This window comes from Cupressus sempervirens, chromosome 2, assembly GCF_028749045.1.
Source record: "Cupressus sempervirens isolate cs-2001-9-10 chromosome 2, ASM2874904v1, whole genome shotgun sequence".
NCBI lineage: Eukaryota > Viridiplantae > Streptophyta > Pinopsida > Cupressales > Cupressaceae > Cupressus > Cupressus sempervirens.
Window position 1 is genome coordinate 152,040,568 of NC_143119.1, and position 18,382 is coordinate 152,058,949.

The following is an 18,382-nucleotide window of genomic DNA, read 5'->3' on the forward strand; positions in this document are numbered from 1 at the left end:
CTCCTGAAGCCGCTAAAATAAAGCCAACCTAGGAACAGAATCAAAAGCCTTACGGAAGTCCACAAAACAACAATAGACCTTCTGAGAGTGGCGTCTAGCCTCCTCAATGATAGCTCGCAGTGTAAAAACATGATCCATAGTCTGGTAGTTTTCCCAAAAGCCAGCCTGACCTCTCACCCTACATCCCCATCTATCAAGCTCACTGGATAACATGGTGTTCAAAGCAGTGGCATAAAGTTTGGCAAAAGTATGACCAATCATACTAGTTCTGTAATTTCCTGGATTAGAAATAGGCCTAGACTTGTGAATAGGGTAAACAACATGTCTAGACGAAGAATCAGGAAACCCAATGCAAACCCCTCTATTAAAGAGTGTAGGAAGGTAAGATCCAAGAACTAAAGCACCAAGTTTGAAAAGTTCTACCTAAAAACCCTCTTCATCAGCTGCTCTACTGCATCTCAAAGATTTGATGGCCTCCATAATGCTAGAATAGGTGAACAAATGGTAGTGGGAAGGTGGAGTGGAGTAGAGAGGAGGCTGCCCAGGAATGTCATAAAGCATCGTGATATGGGAGGTCAGAGAACGATAGTCGAGAGTGGAGGATGGGGGAAGCAACGAGGGAAAAGGGTACGCCAGAAGATCTGGGGATTCAAGATAAGCATGGAGCAAAGGGTTCTGCACTAAAAAGAGGCAAAGGAACATTTCTTATGATGAAGAAAATGCAGATAAGAAACACACAGATGGGTAAAGGCAGGAGACTGAGCCTCAAAGGTGACATGAATAGAGCGATGGAAAGCTTTGCAGTCAGCATCAAACCATTTATTCATAGGATAGGTATTCTGACGGTTAGCTATGAGAGAGAGAGAGGGGAATGGTGGGGAATAGAAAGGAGAGCAAAATCCCATATGGTAGAGGCAAGTGAATCAAACATGTCTGAGGCAGCTAATGAGTCATCAAAACTAGTGGGTGACAAAAGATGCCTAAGGTGATAAGTAAAGAGCTCACCATCACTCTCAAGGTAATGGAAGCGAGTAGGAAGGGAGATGGAACTAGTCCAACAAAGAAAGGGAGGGGAAGGATGGGGTGAAACACAAATAAAAATGCTAAGAAGAGCATGATCGGCTAGCTGAAGATGCAAAATGGTGAAACTGCAAATGGAAGAAATGAAAGAAGGAGAGGAAATGACATAGTCAACAACACTCACACCACCATAGTGCGGCCAGTAGGTAAAGAGGTCCGATCTAGGAAGGAAGGATAAACCATTTAGGATCAACAACCTAGAAGACTCACCAAGCTGGAGGAGGTGGTGATCATAAATAGAGAACGGCCCAAGAACATCCTTTGAAGTGCAGTAGTTGGATCTAACTCAGAAATGCAGTTCGAATTAAAGCCACGATCATGTAAAGGGATTTGACGATCCTTGGTACGAGCATTGAAATCACCAAGAATAACAATATCTCCTAAAGCCTCAAACTGCGAAATACTCTCTTGAAGGTCAAGATAGGGATCGCTATCCTCCGGGTCATGAATAGCATAGGGAGAAGAGGTCGGAGGAAAATAACAAATAACAATAAAAATATCTCTCTATCTATATTTCTGTCGACTAATCTGAACCTACATAAATTTGGCAAAGGCATCAGAGTGAACAACCGACGTAACCCTGAAAATATCATCTTGAACCAAACAAGCAACACCCCTAGACCCACGAACCCCACTAGATGTCCAAACCTCATCCCTACACACTGACAACCACTAATAACCATGATAACCTAGAAGAGGACGCAGGGGGCTCTCATGAGTCTCAATAATGGCCAAAATATCTGAAGACCCCACCACATCCTGAAAAAGACTAGGTAATGACCATAAAGAGCCATTACTATTCTAGCAGTTGACAAGAAGAGAAGAAGATCTCTTCTTGTCAGACTGTTGTTAGAATCGTCACGCTAATTTGGAGGTTGTCCTCTCTACCCAACTAGTAGGAGGAGAATCACAAACCACTGCCTTAAGATTCTTAATAACAACCCATTTTCCAGCACGTCTAGCCTTTGCCACAATACCCCGAGCCTGTTTAAGTTCTACAACTTGTTCTTTAGTAAGATCTTCATCTAGATAAATTTTAGAGGGGAGAGATAAAAACTTTCTCTTCACTCTAAGGGCACGAAGCCTATCTAAAAAAGAGAAGAATCTGATAAAAAGGATGTCCCCCGTACCAAACCAGCATCTGTCCAAGGTGATGTCTGAGATGCCAAGTTGCTTAGAGAGAAAGGCATGCCCAGCAGTAGCAGGGTTAGAAGTGGGTGAAAGAAATCGAACGCGCAAGTTGAGCTCATGTGCCCGCCGCACTCTCTCATCATCAATCTTACCTTGAATAATCTTGTCTATGCTTAGTCTCAGAGTAGTAGTATCAGTATTGATGCAAAGTGAAGCCCATGATTTCACCTTCTATTCTATTTCTGCAACCATTTTGGTATGTTGATCCTTTTATCCAGTCCAACAAGTTATTCTATAACTGCCTCAATATTGGATTTCAGCATTGTTGTTTTAGAGATGAAGGTATCTGTGAAATGTTTGATATTCGATTCAGTTAATTGTTTGAGATTTATGAGTTCTGCCATCAGGTTCCCAATCTGATCTCTCAATATGATGTTGCCAGCTTCTAACTTGACCACTCTGTCACAAAGCTTAAGAGAGAGCGAAGATGCATCAACAACAATGTCCTTTAGGGTTGCATTGTCACTCTCTATTTTCTTCATGTGGTCTAGTAGCTGTTAGACTATGATTGGGTCAGGTTGGAAGTTCAAAGTGGACAAACCAAGGTCTACCATTCTATGTTTAAATCTACCCAAAATCAATACAAATAAAGGTTCGACATTCTATCAAACACTTCCCGTGCAATCACGATAAGATCCAGTAACAGAGCAAAATCCCTCACGGGTTGCAAATTGAATTGGAATGCGTGTGAAGCACCAAGATACCTTCGAGGGTTTGCATCTACTATAAAAATGGAGGATACCAAAGACCACACTTTATACAAAAGACCACCTACTGGAAATGTGAGAATCTGGATGCAAAATACTCACAAAACCTTACAGAACCCTCATAGAAGCTTGAAATAATGAAAACAACAATGACAACGACAACTGATGAACATGAGCGGCAATAGAAGACCATGGCAATGAAAGCCACAATGGAAATGGCAACTGATGAATGCAAGAAGAAACGGAAGACCATAGCAACCAAGCTCCTACCTGTGCTGTTTGTCGGGCAAGGCTTGTGAAAACTGCTTATGCTTGCTTGTGCAGGAGAGGATGGAGACCCAACTAGGGCATCATCGCGCAAGATAGAAACTAGAGTAGACGTCAAGCCAACCCCAACCACGACCACGCCCTTAGAAGAGGCCCGCACTGAGGCTTCGTTAGAGACTGAAGCTAACCTGAGAGAAAATGTTTTGTAGGGCCAAAGACTTGAGAGATGCTCATGAATATATTAGAGGTAAATTAGGGGTGATTTTGCTAAATAAAGCTACTTAAGGAGACAAGGTGCATTACATCAAATGTGATAATTAGAATATCTTACATATTGATGCAAAACAACTCTACTTTGGGAAATGCCTAAGGTAGTCAAGTATAGAATACAAATCAGTTATAGACAAATGACAAAACTCATCCAGACATGAAAATATCTACATAATTTAGATGTATGAAGAGATTGAAGCTAAGAAAGCTAAATGTCTTTGGCATTATTGTCAATGAGGGAGAGATATACAAAGAGGGAGAGATATACTAAAGTTAGAGAGGGAAAATATGATCAAGAGAAGAATATAAACAGAGGGAAAGATGTATCCAAGAGGGAGATCTATTATTTCAGAGGGAAAAAATTAGTAAAGAGAATCAGAATAAAAGTAAGCATATTGATCACTCATGATAATGAAATCTTTTGGATTATATGATAACAAAGTTAGATACATTGAGATATTATGATATTGCTCCTATTGAGATGCTGCCATTATTGCCAAAGAGGGAGATTGTTGGAAAATTACAATTGGAACAATTTTTGTTTTGTCATTGATGTCAAATCTACTCATAAGACATATTGCTACCTAATCTAAATGTCATATTTATTTGATTAATGAAGAGGATTTGAGAAATTGCTCATAATAATGCCACCTAGAGGAAAGGTTGAGTTATGGATAGGAAGCTACAATGGACATTTTATTAGATAAAATTTGATGAGACAAAGTGATTATTTATATCAAGAAAGTAAAGCTGATTCAAGCGACATAGTAAAAGGTTAAGGAGTGTTGAGTGATGCTAGTGTCAACTGAGCCATAGTAAGTGTCGAGAAAATATAGTACTGACCAAGCATTAGTATTGATTGATCAAGATCTTTTGTAGCAACCAAGTAATTTAGTAATGATCGAGTGTCAAAATTTAGTGATTGTAGAGTAATAGTGTTGAGAATGAATTTGAGGAAAATCGTAATTCCTAGCTAAGTCAGTTGATTTCTTGGGAGATGTAAATTGCGTTGAAGATAAGATTGATGAGTTGGATCATTAAATTTAGGGTGAGGATTAGGTAAAGACCTAATAGATAGATTCTAGAAAAGTTTCTAGAGGATGATTAAGAAGATGGATAGATACAATGAATCATGTTAAACCTGATCATAAACCCTAAGATCTACAATGATCATGGAAAATGACAAAGAAAGTATTACCTATTTAAAGAGGTATAGAGCTGAATAAGAGAGAGGCATGGAGGCAACACACAAAGAGAGGTAAATCAAAGTCACACAAGTGTGTGAGAGTGAAAGTAAAGCACAAGGAGATTGCTTGCACAAATGTTACTGATATTGATAAGTGAATATGACTAGATGGCTTAAGTTTTGTTGAAAGGAGAAGATTGATTACTTGAAGGGTTGTCAAGTGAATCAAAAATAGAGATGACAATGGGAAGGTTATCAAGAAATCAACACATGGTCGAATAATGATCTGAACTTGCAAAGTGAGTTGTAATCATACATATCAAAAGCTACTATTTTCTTTCTAATCATTATAAATAGTTTGCATTCAAATCCTTTTAACAAAGGTTGACCTAACAGTCATTTGAAATACTTAGTAGTCTATGTAAATCTTTGACAAGGTGACATTCTAAATGGAATTATCAAAGTCCTTTGACAAGGCCACTCCTGATAGGGTGATTAAATCCTCTAACTAGGTTACATTTAATAGTGTGAATTGTAAACCTTTAACATGGTAAGCTCCTAATAGAGCTCACTTCGAAAGAGTGAAGAAAGGGTGACATGTTGCTGGTGTTTTTTCCCAAATTGGGTTTCCATATAAAATTCTAGTGTCAAATTTGTGTTGAATGCACTTTATATATTTTACATTTGAGAAAGTTTATGTTCAACAAAGTATGCTATGTTTGAGATAGTAATTTTTTTTACTAATATAGTAGAGATCGAGCAACAATAGGATAAGCAGAACAATGAATGTTTTATGTTTAATTGTTCAAATGGTACTTATGGACCTCGATTAACTAATTCACCCCCCTCACCCACTCTCAATTATTGTAAACATTTCTAACAATGAATACTTGGACTCAATCCATTAAGGTAAGTAATGACTTTCTCCTTGTCATCTTCTACATGGCTAGTTCTAATAAAGACTCGATAGAATGCTTCTATATAATCCTAAATAAATCTTCCCTCTTGCTTCAACCCTTGCATTTTCTTTAGTACATCAAGCTCATTATTAACAAGAATGAATTGTTGCTTCAATTTATCCACCATGTGATTTTATCCTTGCCTCTTCTATTTTACTCCAATTGAATATCTTTCCACCAAATCTTTTTATGAACCTTCAATCTAACCTTCACAAGCTTGACCCTATTAGGATCCTCAATATCTTCACACTCAAAATTATTCTAATTCATTGATCCAATTGATCAATTCCCCTTTAAGTTAATATTTACCAAAACTTTGGGAACCTTAATCTTAGGACTTTTCTCAATTGTAGAAATGACCATGAAAAGTCTTTCTTCCTCTTAGTTATACCTTCACCTTCTCCTTCTTGATAAACATTTCTTAATTCTTCAAATGTATCCTCAATTTCATCTCTTACTACAAGATTCATCTCTTTGTGATTCTCTTCTTGCAATTCTTGCACTTAACTCTAGAGGGCTCTAACCCCAAGTGTCACACCTCTAACTCTTCCACCATGTTCCCTTCATCAAGGTATTTTTGTGCTTATTATTGAAATCATAAACCATAATCCTAGTGTAAAGTGCCTCACAATCAGTCATTTGTCTACACACTCGAGAAATCCTTTGTTGATACCACTTGATAAAGGGTGCTCCCATTAATCCCACATACACATAATCGAAAATAAGGAAACACCAAAAATTTGCAAGAATTTGGGCTTCTAATTTTCTCCAAAATTATAGAATTTCATATTTTAGAAATACAATATGTGAAGCCACATGGGCATTTTCCTCACAATATTCTACAAAATAGAGCTATGAATAACCACCGGGATTTTCTTAAACAATCCTATGTGCCTTCCTTATAAAGGTAATTTTTCACCACCCATGAAGGTTCTAGAAATTTAGCCCCAATTCTTGAGGCTGACCAACCCTAAATATATATATTTTTTCATATTTATTATATTAAAGTTAGCTTAGACTAATTACAAATTATATTTTCAAGTAGCCCAACTTTTGGAGGCCATAATTTTTTAACCCTAACTCTGATTGACTATTATTACCACTTTTTGGAAATGACAACTCCTGATCTATAATGCCTTGAATATGTAAACATTATTACTTATGCTTTGAGCTCATTTTCATGTACACACACATATACATACATATAACTTTGCATAGTATTTCAAACAATATTTTTAGGAAAATTTGATTCTAAAAAGGATGCACTATTAAATATGTTATTACTACTAATAACATCTTTATAACACCTAATCTAGCCAGAACATATTTTGACATAGATCACCTTTTTCTACACTTATATTGTTAATGACATGATATAACATTTAACAATATTTTATTTGTACAATACTTTATTTATTGGATGATCTAAAAGGTTGATAACAAAGTACAATTTATGAGATTGAAATATGGTAATATTATTAGGCATCTTAATAACAATAGAAGGATAAGAGATTATTATCACCCACAAATAATTTCTATTTGAAACACTTAAATTTGTGTATAATATGCATAAAGTAATATCGAGTTCTCTTTTTTGGAGTTCATCTTGTGTATACATGTGAATTGAACATAATAATATTATATTTCAGATCTTTAAATATCCTAAATGTTGTAAGGTCAATGCATCATCATTTTTCCATTGTTTAGTAGCTTCACTTTGAGCTGTATTTAGTAAGGAGGATGAAACTATCTTGTGCCCAACAGGTAAAAAATTCGTACAATTATAAATAATTCACTTATTAGTTAAATTTGCTTCCTTGAAAAACAAAATCATTAATGTAAGTAAGCTCTCATTTCACTTGGTTCAAAATTTTGAGATGTTGTTTCTTTTTCTAAAAGGTCCATTGCAATGAACTTCAAAGTTGGTCTTCATCTTCCACAATCTCTTAAGCAACAACTTTGTGTACTTTTCTTAGAAATAAATACAATTCAAATATTTTCAATTGATGAAATCAATATTTGTTAGACAGTGAAACTATTTTATTCCCATCAATATAAAATAAATGAATAATGATTTCTCATAGAAATTTTCATTTATAGTGAGAACTTGTCAAATGAGAACTAGATCTACAATAAATAAATTGAATTTTTTCCAAGGTCTAATAAAAAAATATATTGTGATGATTTCTTAGGCACTTTAGAACATTCCAACCATGTTTGGCATTATGTTGTTTAATTATACCACTTTGATGGTGAGAGACATATTTTGGATCTCACAACACTTGAAAAGATAATTAGAATCTAAACATTCTGAAGGATTTGATGAGAACAAATCCATAGATCCAGTAGAACACCTACATGCAAGAACTTGTCACAAAGAAGAAAAAGACAAGAGAAGGCAAGGGTTTGGCTCTGAAAACATGGAAGAATATATTATCAGACTAAAAGAATTGAATGAAAATACAATGGATAAATCCTAATAAAGGAGATTGTAAAACCCTAATAGGGAAACCTAAAAGGTAAATGACACTCAATAATTAATATTTTATTATTAAATGGAAATGCCTTTGCATAAAATTAAATATTAAGAAGGGAGTAAACACAATTTAATAAATGAAACTAAATTAATCCTTTACTTGAACACCCCCCTTTAGATGAGCAATAATGCAGCTACAAACAATGCATAAAAAGAAAGGAAACTACAATGTTGAAAGCATAAATGGGTCCCCGCAACATGGCTTGAAGAGGTGCCCAACACAACCAACTCTTTGAAAAATGGAGAAATAGGGAAAATCGCGTCAGAAAAACCCTACTCCAAAAAAGAGATAGAAGAACCTAAAAAATAGAAAACCAAGAAGGAAGGACTCAACACTGAGACCCCCCAAGGATAACTTCCTTCACCCTAAGCATAAAACAAAATTGAAGATACCACTGAGGTGCAAAAATTTAGTGAAGATGTCTACAACCTTCTCAACAATGGGAATGTACTCCAAGCTAAGAGAGCCATCCCAAATCAGATGTTTGATGAAGTGCATGTGAAGCTCAATGTTATTGGTCCTCTAATGCTCAATTGAGTTGTGGGAAATGTGTATAGCATGTTGATTGTTGCACCAAAGAAAGGTGTAGCTATCATGAGGAAATCCAAACTCTTTCATCAACTATCAAAGCCATAAAACCTACTAACTAGCTAGCACAACTGCCTTGTATTCTACCTCTATAGATGATAATGCATGAGCATGCTACTTCTTGCAGGACCATGTGATAGGACTAGAACCAATAAAGAAAAACAAACCCAGAAGTAGAATTTTGATCATTAATATCACTAGCCCAATCTAAGTCTATATAACCAAAAAAGTGAGGATCCCTTGATGTGTAGTGAATGCCATAAAATGTAGTACCCTAGATGCACCTCAAGATATGTTTAGAACCTTGCCAATGACTCTCATGTGGATAATGTGAGAATGTAGAAACAAGTCTAACTGCAAAGGAAATACCAGGACATGTGTGTTTCAGGTACAACAAACTACCCACAAGCTTTCTATATAAAGTAGAATACACTGTAGGATTATTGCAAGTGGTAGATAAAACAACACCCAATTGAAAAGGTGTGGGAGTAGGCTTGCAATCAAGCATGTTGAATCTTTGAAGCATATCAAGAACATACATCTACTAGAGTATGGCTATCCCATCCAAAGACTGAACAACCTATAGGCCCAAAAAATAGTGCAGAAGTCCAAGGTATGTCATCTCAAACTTCTCTCTCAAAGCTTGTTGAACACTCTAAATTATAGCGAATGAGCTACCTGTAATGATGAGATCATCTACATATAACACAAGTATCAATAAGTCAGCCCCATGATATTCAATGTACATCGTAGGATCATAATGACACCAAGTGAACTATAAAGAAAATAAGAAGGAATCCATCTTCACATACCAAGCTTGAGGGGCTTTCTTGAGACCATATAAAGACCTTCAAAGCCTGCAAACCATAGAAGAGTCTTGCACAAAACCATGAGGCTACTCCATATAAATCTCCTTATGTAGGTCTCCATGTAAAAGGCACTCTTCACACCCATCTAAAATATTGTCCATCCTTGAGAAGCTACAAGAGAGAGTACAAGGCAAATATAATTCATCTTGGCATCATGAGCAAAGGTCTTAGAGTAATCAATACCCTCAACTTGTGAAAATCCCTTCGCAACAAGATGTTCCTTCTAACTATCAATAGAACCATCTACAACATACTTGGTACGATACACCCTCTGACACCAAACCAACTTTCTTCCTTTCGAAAGAGGACAAATATCCCAAGTGTGGTTCTTTATTAAAGAAATGTACTCCTCATGCATAGCCCTATCCCACTCTAAGTGTCTTGTCACTTGTGAAAAACTCTGTGGATCATCTAAAATGGCATGACTTAATAGTCAAGTATCAGATGTCTGAGCATGAGTGTAGCGAGAATATGAAGGATCTCCTATCATAGGTCCAGCTGCATCAATAGTATCATGAGCCCACTTGGGCACCTGCTAAATATATGGTGTTGAAGGGGGAGCAACATCAAGATCTTCCTCAGAGGATACATAATCCTATAGAGGAGAAGAGGAAGTACTAGGGAGGAAGGGAGAAGTTGATGATGGAGGCTACATCAAAGGATAACACTCATCAAACTAGACATCTCATTGAAGCAAGACCTCTCTAGAATTAGGATCAAACAACTTGTATGCCTTCACATCCTCACAATAGCCAAAAAAGATGAGTGGTTGACTCTTCATATCCATGGATTTCCTCTGAGCATATGGAATAAATGCCCAAGCCTCACTACCAAAAATGCAAATTGTAGAAACATAGGGCTTGACATGAGTCCAAGCCTCCTAAAGAGTCAAATGTTGCAATGCCTTGTAAGGCATCTAATTCTGAATATAGTTGGTACTATTGATAACCTTAGCCCAAAATAAAGAACACATAGTTCAAGACCGTATCATACAATTGGCCATCTCTTGTAATTTCATATTCTTTCTCTCTACAACCCCATTCTACTAAGGGGTATGGGGAACTGTGAATTGATTTTGTAATTCATCTTAAGGGAAAAAATCTCTAAAAGATTGATTCATGTTTCCTTTCCATTGTCAATGTGTATATGCCTGATGTAAAAACTAGACCACTTCTCCATAAATGTCTTAAAGATTCAAAATGAATCAAAGACATCATACTTGTACTTCAAAAAGTACACCCATGTGCATCTAGAGAAGTTACCTATGAAGGTAAGCACATATAGAGCACCTAAAAAGGATGTAGTGGGGAGTGATATAAGATCACTATAATGGTGCCTTAGCATGTGTGGATCTACCTACCAGAAATAGATCTCTGTGATGTTTTCCAAGTGCATAACCTTGGCAAACATCGCCAGTAGAAGAGATCTAAGGTATCCCAATCACTAGCTCCTATGTACTCATCTAATATAGATATCTATAGTTGACATGGCTAAAATGATCATGCCAAAGCTTGCTCATTGTGTTTACATGAGCAATAAGAGAAACACCTATAGAATCAGAGCTCTCAAAACCATCAAACTGATATAAGTGAGACTGAAGATCAACACTCCCAGTATCAACAACCAAGTCAGGATCATGGAGATCTTGAATAACCACATCATGTGGTGAGAACTCAACTATCTTACTAGAACCATAATGAAAAATCTAAAAGATAAATAAGAGGTTCATAGAAATGGCCAAAACCAAGAGAAGATACTCTAGTGAACCACCCTGTAAAGAGATAGTGCCTGAACCTAAAACTAAAAGTTGTGCAGAGTCACCAACTATAATCTATGTAGTAACACTCTAAGAAAGTGAGGCGACCAAATTAGGTGAGTGTGTGATATGGTGGGAAGCACTTGAATCAAGAATCTAAGTAGCTAGTGAGGATAATGCTCATATAGAAAGAACATTTCCTTTCCTTGAAGGAGGAGGTGGCGGCTTCGAAGAAGAAATACTATGTTGTTGCATAGCCTCCTTCAAAGCCTCAAGATGTTTCCAACGCCTAGAAAAATGATATCCTTCCTTGCCACAAAAATTGTAAGGATCGCCTATAAACTTCCTAGTGTTGGAGGAAAACTCACTAAAATTGTAAGGATCACCTATAAACTTCCTAGTGTTGGAGGAAAACTCACTAGACTTAGAAGGTTTACCCTTCAGAGTGAATTTTTGAGCATCTAGTCTAGGAGAAGGCTTGGAGGAACTCTCAATGCCTGTTGTATTTCATTTGGGCTTCAATCTCTTCTTCAACTTCCCTGTAGATGTTTGAGCAACCAATGTCTAGCTCTTTGGTCCTGTGAGAGAGTTTAGCTATGAAAGCTTGGCTTTCTCTCTAGTCAATTGATCACAAAATACCTTGAAAGTGGGCATGGTAAATCTAGGACCCAAAGCATCCATAGTGGAATGGAAGGTAGAAGAGAAAATTTGAAAATTTCCTCGAAGCTTTGAAAATATTAGATAAATACACTCCTTATTAGTCTTCACTTTCCCACAACCCTATAGTAAAGATCTCTATTGTTTAAACCTCATCAGAAAGTCCTCAATAGACAAAAAAGCATCTGGTACAAGTGATGAAATATCTACCTCAATTTAAAATGCCCTTAACTCATTGATGGTACTAAACAAGTCCTTGAACTTGGCCCACATTTCTCGAGGGGAATTCAACCCATCAAGATGAAACTACAAGCTGTTTGAAATATTCAAAGAAATCAAACCCTTGGCCTCATCCATCTTATTCTTGTGTTGCATTACCTCAAAAGGCCTCTATAAAACTGGTTGTGCTTCATCTAAAAAAGACCACAAACCCTTTGAATGGAGAAGCTGTGTCATAGAAGATTTCCATGCATGATAGTTATGTGGTTTTAAAGGAACTAGACAAGAAGAGGTCTCGACCATTGTTTTAGAAGGTGTTTGATTTTTTGAATAGTTTTAGTTTACTAATGTAAATGACAAAAACAAAAATATAAAATAACCCCCACAATGCAAAAAACCAAATCCTAGATCCTAGAAAGAATGCCTATACAAGCAAAGAGAAAAAAATCTTTAGTTTGAGAATCACATGTACCTTTAAAACAATACTAATGAGATATTAGAGAATCTAGAAAGTGCTCAATAAGAGCTTTCTGATGCTTCTTTCAGATTGAAAAATAGAGCTAAAACAAGTAAGTTATGCACCTGAGAATGCATAAAGAACCATCAAAATTTGACTAAAAAATAGGTACCAAACTAGAAAAACATCCACAAAATACCTTCAATATCACGTCCATCTTAGAATTCTCTTTTCGACGATATCTCATTTGCCCAAAAATGCCTTCGTATACTCAAGTTAGAGCCAAAAAGCCACCAAGTACCCTGAATTTGCAAAAAACACAATTTGGGCCTTAAGTTTTAACCCCATAGTCACCCATGTGACCATAGGTGGGCTAGGCTGGGTGGAGGTGGCTCGATGATAGAGCATGCACTGAGGTGGCAAAAACTGATAGAGGTTGCTCTCGGCGACAATGGTGTGGCTGGCGGTGACAAATGCACTTTTGAACTAATCAGTAGTGGTAAAACTTAAATAGGCTACACTTTTTTTGTGATTTTTGCAAATTTGTGTGCCAAGGGCCGTACGACCCTAGTAGGCAATTTTTTTTGGCTCAGAATGCAAAGTTGACCAAAATAGATGTGTTTTATATGAAAATAGGGGTTCTGATGTCTTATGAATCCAACTATGAGGTTTGTTTGACCTCAAAGTGCTATGAATTTCAAGAAACCCCCTATTTTCAAAAAAAAAAATTGAAAACAACCAAATTTATTCTGTCAAACCATCATTCCTCTTTTTCTCCAAATAATAACAAGCTACAAAAGATCTAACTTTGATACCATGAAGGATTTGATGAGAACAAATCCACAGATCCAGTAGAACACTTGCATGCAAGAGCCTGTCACAAAGAAGAAAAAGACAAAACAAGGCAAGGGTTTGGCTCTAAAAATATGGAAGAATATATTATCAGACTAAAATAATTGAATGAAAATACAATGGATCAATCCTAATAAAGGAGATCGTAAAACCATAATAGGGAAATTGTAAAAGGTAAATGTCATTTAATAATTAATATTTAATAATTAAATAGAAATGCATGTGCATAAAGCTGAAATCTTAAGAAGGGAATGAATGAAATTTAATAAATGAAATGAAATTAGTTCTTTACTCTTAACACATTCAATACACACATTTTTTAGCTTTGAAAAAAATCACACCTCCCCACCCCATTAGTAAAATCATTCCCACCCACATAATCATCTTTATCACCACCAACAAAATTTAATAGTTCATCATAATATTTTGGAAATGTCTAATGATTAATATTTCTTTAAGTCGAACATTCACCTTTTTGACCATGTATCCAATATATTTATCCTTGTCCTCCTTTAATAATAATTTAGGTATTCTTCTCTAAAGTTATAATTTATGGTACCTTTTGGATAATTAAAATATTATTAAAATATTATTCCTTTATAGAACACCCTCTTTACTTTACAATGGATAAAATATAAGCTTTAAATTCTTTAATTTGATTTAGTTTAGGGAATTAGACATTGCATATATCCAATCCAGAGTAGGGACGTATAAATACTTGTTTATCATAGTCTTTTACCAACATTTATAAATACATATACTACATCGATCTTAATCTTAAGGATAATATATTATTGTATCTTCAATCATGTGAATAATAAGGTCTCATCAAGGAATAAGAAATTATTAAGCTTCAATCTTCATGTAATAGACTTCCAAATCAATTTCTCAACACTACAATATACATGAGAAATTTCTCATTAAGTGAATTAGGTTTTAGGTTTTGCAAGTGCAAAGAGAAATATCATGATAAATGAGTTCAAATATGGGTGGATCTTGTATATGGCATAAAATATTAGGACTCATTCACTCTTAGCTCTCAAAAACATTCTCTCCCCTTTTTCCTTTCATTGCACATTTATATGTACATAGTATGAGTTATTGCTTTTATATATATATATAGTTAATTGTGACATTCATCTTATACAATGTTCTCTAGATGTTGTATGTCCATACCATTCTTTTTGTATACATTAAGGTTAAGTGGCCTCTAGTTTATTGGTGAAGTCTAATGACTTAGAAGGCGTTTGCCAAGAGTAAAGTTCTATTGTGTATGAGGCCCATGACAATTTAAAAGAATGAGGTTGAACTTGTATCTCAAATGATTATGTGGGGAAAGGCACCTTCATTTTCTTAACTCTTGATTAAAATATCATATTTTAAAAATTAGGTTAAGAAAAGGAAATATACACCCAAGATGATTTAAAAGAATGAGGGCGAACTTGTATCTCAAATGATTCTAGTGAAATGGGCATCTTCATATTCTTGATTCTTAATAAAAATAATCATAAATAATCTTATTGAATGCAAATCTATAATACTTTGAAAATGATGTAGGAGCATCCTAGCTGTAAGAACAATCTTGCATTACCCAAAAATACTTTATTTCATTTCTATTATTTCAATAAGGGCTATTTAGTGCAGAGTTTCAATTTGTGGAAGCTTGCTACTTTAGTAAGTTGGTCATATGAGCTTGAAATATTCTAATTTCAAAGGTGGAGGTTCATTTTAGATATATCAGCCTCCAGTTGAGATTCACTGCCATATCATTAGTATTCATGAAGTTATTGTGCATTTTTGGTAGAAATCTTTGAGCTCTATTTTGAAGGCCCCAATGAGGGTTGAAACTTGGCTGACTAGAGCTTGCATGAGGCAGACATTGTATAAAAGGAGCTAACGATTCCATATAATGGGGTCATAATAGCCAATCAACTCAACGATTTGCAAGTTATGGTCTTTGGAAGTTAGTCTACCTGAAAACCCCAAAGTAAAATTTGTAATTATTTTGAGCCATCTTTATATGTAATTTCAAGGTCTGTCGACCTCCAGGGTTGGGATTAAGTGTCTAAAACCTTCCTGGGTAGTGGAAAATTTCCTATTTATGGAAGGCACGTAGGTTGTCTAGGATAGTTTCCAGTGATAATTCACAACTCTGTAATATAAAATATTGTAAGGAAGACACCCATGTGGGTTCACATATTGTATTTATGAAATTCATAACTCCATACTTTTGGAGATAACAAGAAGCACATTTTCCATTTCTACGAAATTGTTGTTGTTTCTCTATTTCTATTATGTGTTTGTGGTATTAAGGGGAGTACCCTTCATCCAAAAAGAAAAGAAATGAATATTGTACCTTGAACAATTTTAATGAAATCAACATCTCTTTGTTCTTGACTTTTAAGTGAAATCATTTCTTTCATTAGATTAGGAAAAATGAAATAATATATATGAATCCATGATGAATTAAAAGAATGCAATTGAAGTTGTATTTGAAATGAATACCTATATGTTTTTAATTCTCAATTAAATATATTATAAGAATATACTAAATGTAAACTCTAAGATACTCTCAAAACATAAAATCTATATTATACATTAAAGACTTCGAATGAAATTGACACCTCTCCCTTCTCTACTTTCAATTGAAATTTTAGAAGCTCTAACTGCCAACTATCCTCCAAAAAAAAAAGTTGATATTATCCATATTCCACACATCAATAAAAGCCAATTTTGAATCCATCAAAATTGTATGAGGATATCCATGACTTGTATATATCAGAAAATACTCTCTCAAAAGTCTGCACGGAAAAACCAAATCAATCCAAATCCTAAATCAGTGTTTTATACAAGAAGTGATGCCCCTTGTGTATATGTGGCTAGTAGGCACATAAATTTACCACGTGGAGAGCTTCCTATACCATATGACCAAATTATCCAAACCACAAAATTAATCCAATGAAATCAATTTTTCTTAGAAGAGGACGAGTACGCAATGGGCATGTTTTCTTCTCCCATCGTCATTCCCAATTTAGCGTAAAGTGGGAGTTCCATGCCTTGGCGACTCCAACTTTTCAATTGCACTAGGTGGAAGTCGGACAATGGTAGAATATATGCCTCTACAAAATTTAGATCTGATGTTTAACATTTTATTATTATTTATTATTTAATTCAAAATTAGAACACTACTTTTTTAAATAATTAAATAATTCCCATATACAGCCATTCTGTCGGCTGTCGGCTCAGCCACGCTCTGACTGAGCCTCGACCAGCGGAATTGGCACGAGGTAACATAAACAATGATAATGGTGATGCTGAAGCGGAAGCGAGGGCTTTGGCCAGAGCTGCTGATGCCACGGTCTACGATCCTTCTAAATTAAATGACAGGTATATGAACCAGCCTCTTAAGGTAAGTTCTCTTTTTTCTTTGGATGTTGATTTTGTTTTGAACCGAATGTTTCTTGATTTTGAAATTGTAATAGCTTGGTTGTAAACCCCAGCTTTTGCAGAATGTTCAGCGAGAATAATAATTAAGGATTGTTTTTCTCTGTAATCACATTTTCAGTCAACTAATGATTTAACTGGAGGCCATGGCAAATGTCAATTTGGCGAACAAGGCTTTTCTCTATATGGAAATTGGCATGTTTCTGGGGGCTTGAAAGCAGGGGATTTCAAATTATTTGTTGGTTTCATATATATGAAAAAATCTAGACATTTTATGGGCTTTTATTATGGTGTTTACTTAAGCAGCTTAAGGAAACGCATTGCATATGTTAAAACTGCCAATTATCGACGACAATGAACATGTGAATTGATGATAGCCGAGAGCTGTTTTTCAACGGTCTCTCATTTATCTGTGACGATGGACTTGAAAATTGATGATATCCAAGACCTCTTGTTCAATGGTAAGCAGTTGAGTTAAACAGCATTGTGTCATAGGTTCAAGTCATCTTAATGTCTCCCAAATAAGTTAATAAACATGGCACCTAGCTCCTAATATGTTTTTTGTGGAGAAATGCGGCCCCTGACAAAAATATTTAGTTGGCACTATTTTATGTGATAAATTCATCACTTATGCTAATTAGTGCTTAACCGTCGAGGCCCCAGACCCAGAACCTTCCTGATTTTTTTTTCCTGTGTTCCTCCACACTTTCTGAATAATAATTTTTTTTCTTTTCAAGGTATGGCAGTAAAATGTTGTGACCTTCACGGGACACACAAAACATCGATGCATCCGAATTCATAAAACAAAGTCGATTACATTGATGTGAATGGTCAAGTTCATATTAGGTGCCAGGTGGTATACTAGATGCAGCTGGAGAAGAAAGGTATTTCACAAGCTTTCCTTGTGCTGAAGAAATAGTCTGAATCCTCTCACCATGTAATGTCCCCTTTTTAGCATTCATAGCATGATGTTGTCGTTAGCCTATTTCCCCACGGTCCCGTAGGGTAACCAGGACATTAAAGGGGCTTAGAGGCCATTTGGCCTAAATAGTTTCAGTTGCAGGTCTTTTTGAGGAGTTTTGAGGCAACTTTGGGCATACTTACTATTTATAGTAAGTCATCTTGGATATGGTCGGACATCCAGTGGCAGCTGTATGTCGATGGTAATTGTTTAAAATTGGCAATAAGACTTGTTTATCATTGATAAGATTTGTTATGCATTGATAAAGCTATTTTATAAAGTTAAATTTAAATATTTAACTTTATTAATGCATAGACTATAATTTGTGGGAAATAATTAAATTAAAAGAGTCCCCTTTATTTTATAACACATTGGAGACATA

At 35.5% G+C, this 18,382-nt stretch overlaps 1 protein-coding gene across 1 annotated transcript; it reads left to right on the forward strand.

The window, feature by feature from the left end:
* The first annotated feature begins 602 nt into the window (after nt 1-602).
* Nucleotides 603-17,531, forward strand: LOC149571499 (uncharacterized). The gene is made up of 3 exons (XM_089815699.1): nt 603-985; nt 16,818-17,004; nt 17,161-17,531. The coding sequence occupies exons 1-3, from the start codon at nt 603-605 to the stop codon at nt 17,395-17,397; spliced, it is 807 nt and encodes a 268-aa protein (XP_089671825.1). The 3' UTR covers nt 17,398-17,531.
* The last annotated feature ends 851 nt before the right edge of the window (nt 17,532-18,382 follow it).

Bases quoted from the DNA above. Each gene is read 5' to 3' on its own strand.
- LOC149571499 (XM_089815699.1), top strand. From the start codon at position 603: ATGGGGGAAGCAACGAGGGAAAAGGGTACGCCAGAAGATCTGGGGATT. The intron at 986-16,817 runs GTGATAAGTAAA...TCCCATATACAG, and splicing joins GGTGACAAAAGATGCCTAAG to CCATTCTGTCGGCTGTCGGC. The intron at 17,005-17,160 runs GTAAGTTCTCTT...TCACATTTTCAG, and splicing joins ATATGAACCAGCCTCTTAAG to TCAACTAATGATTTAACTGG.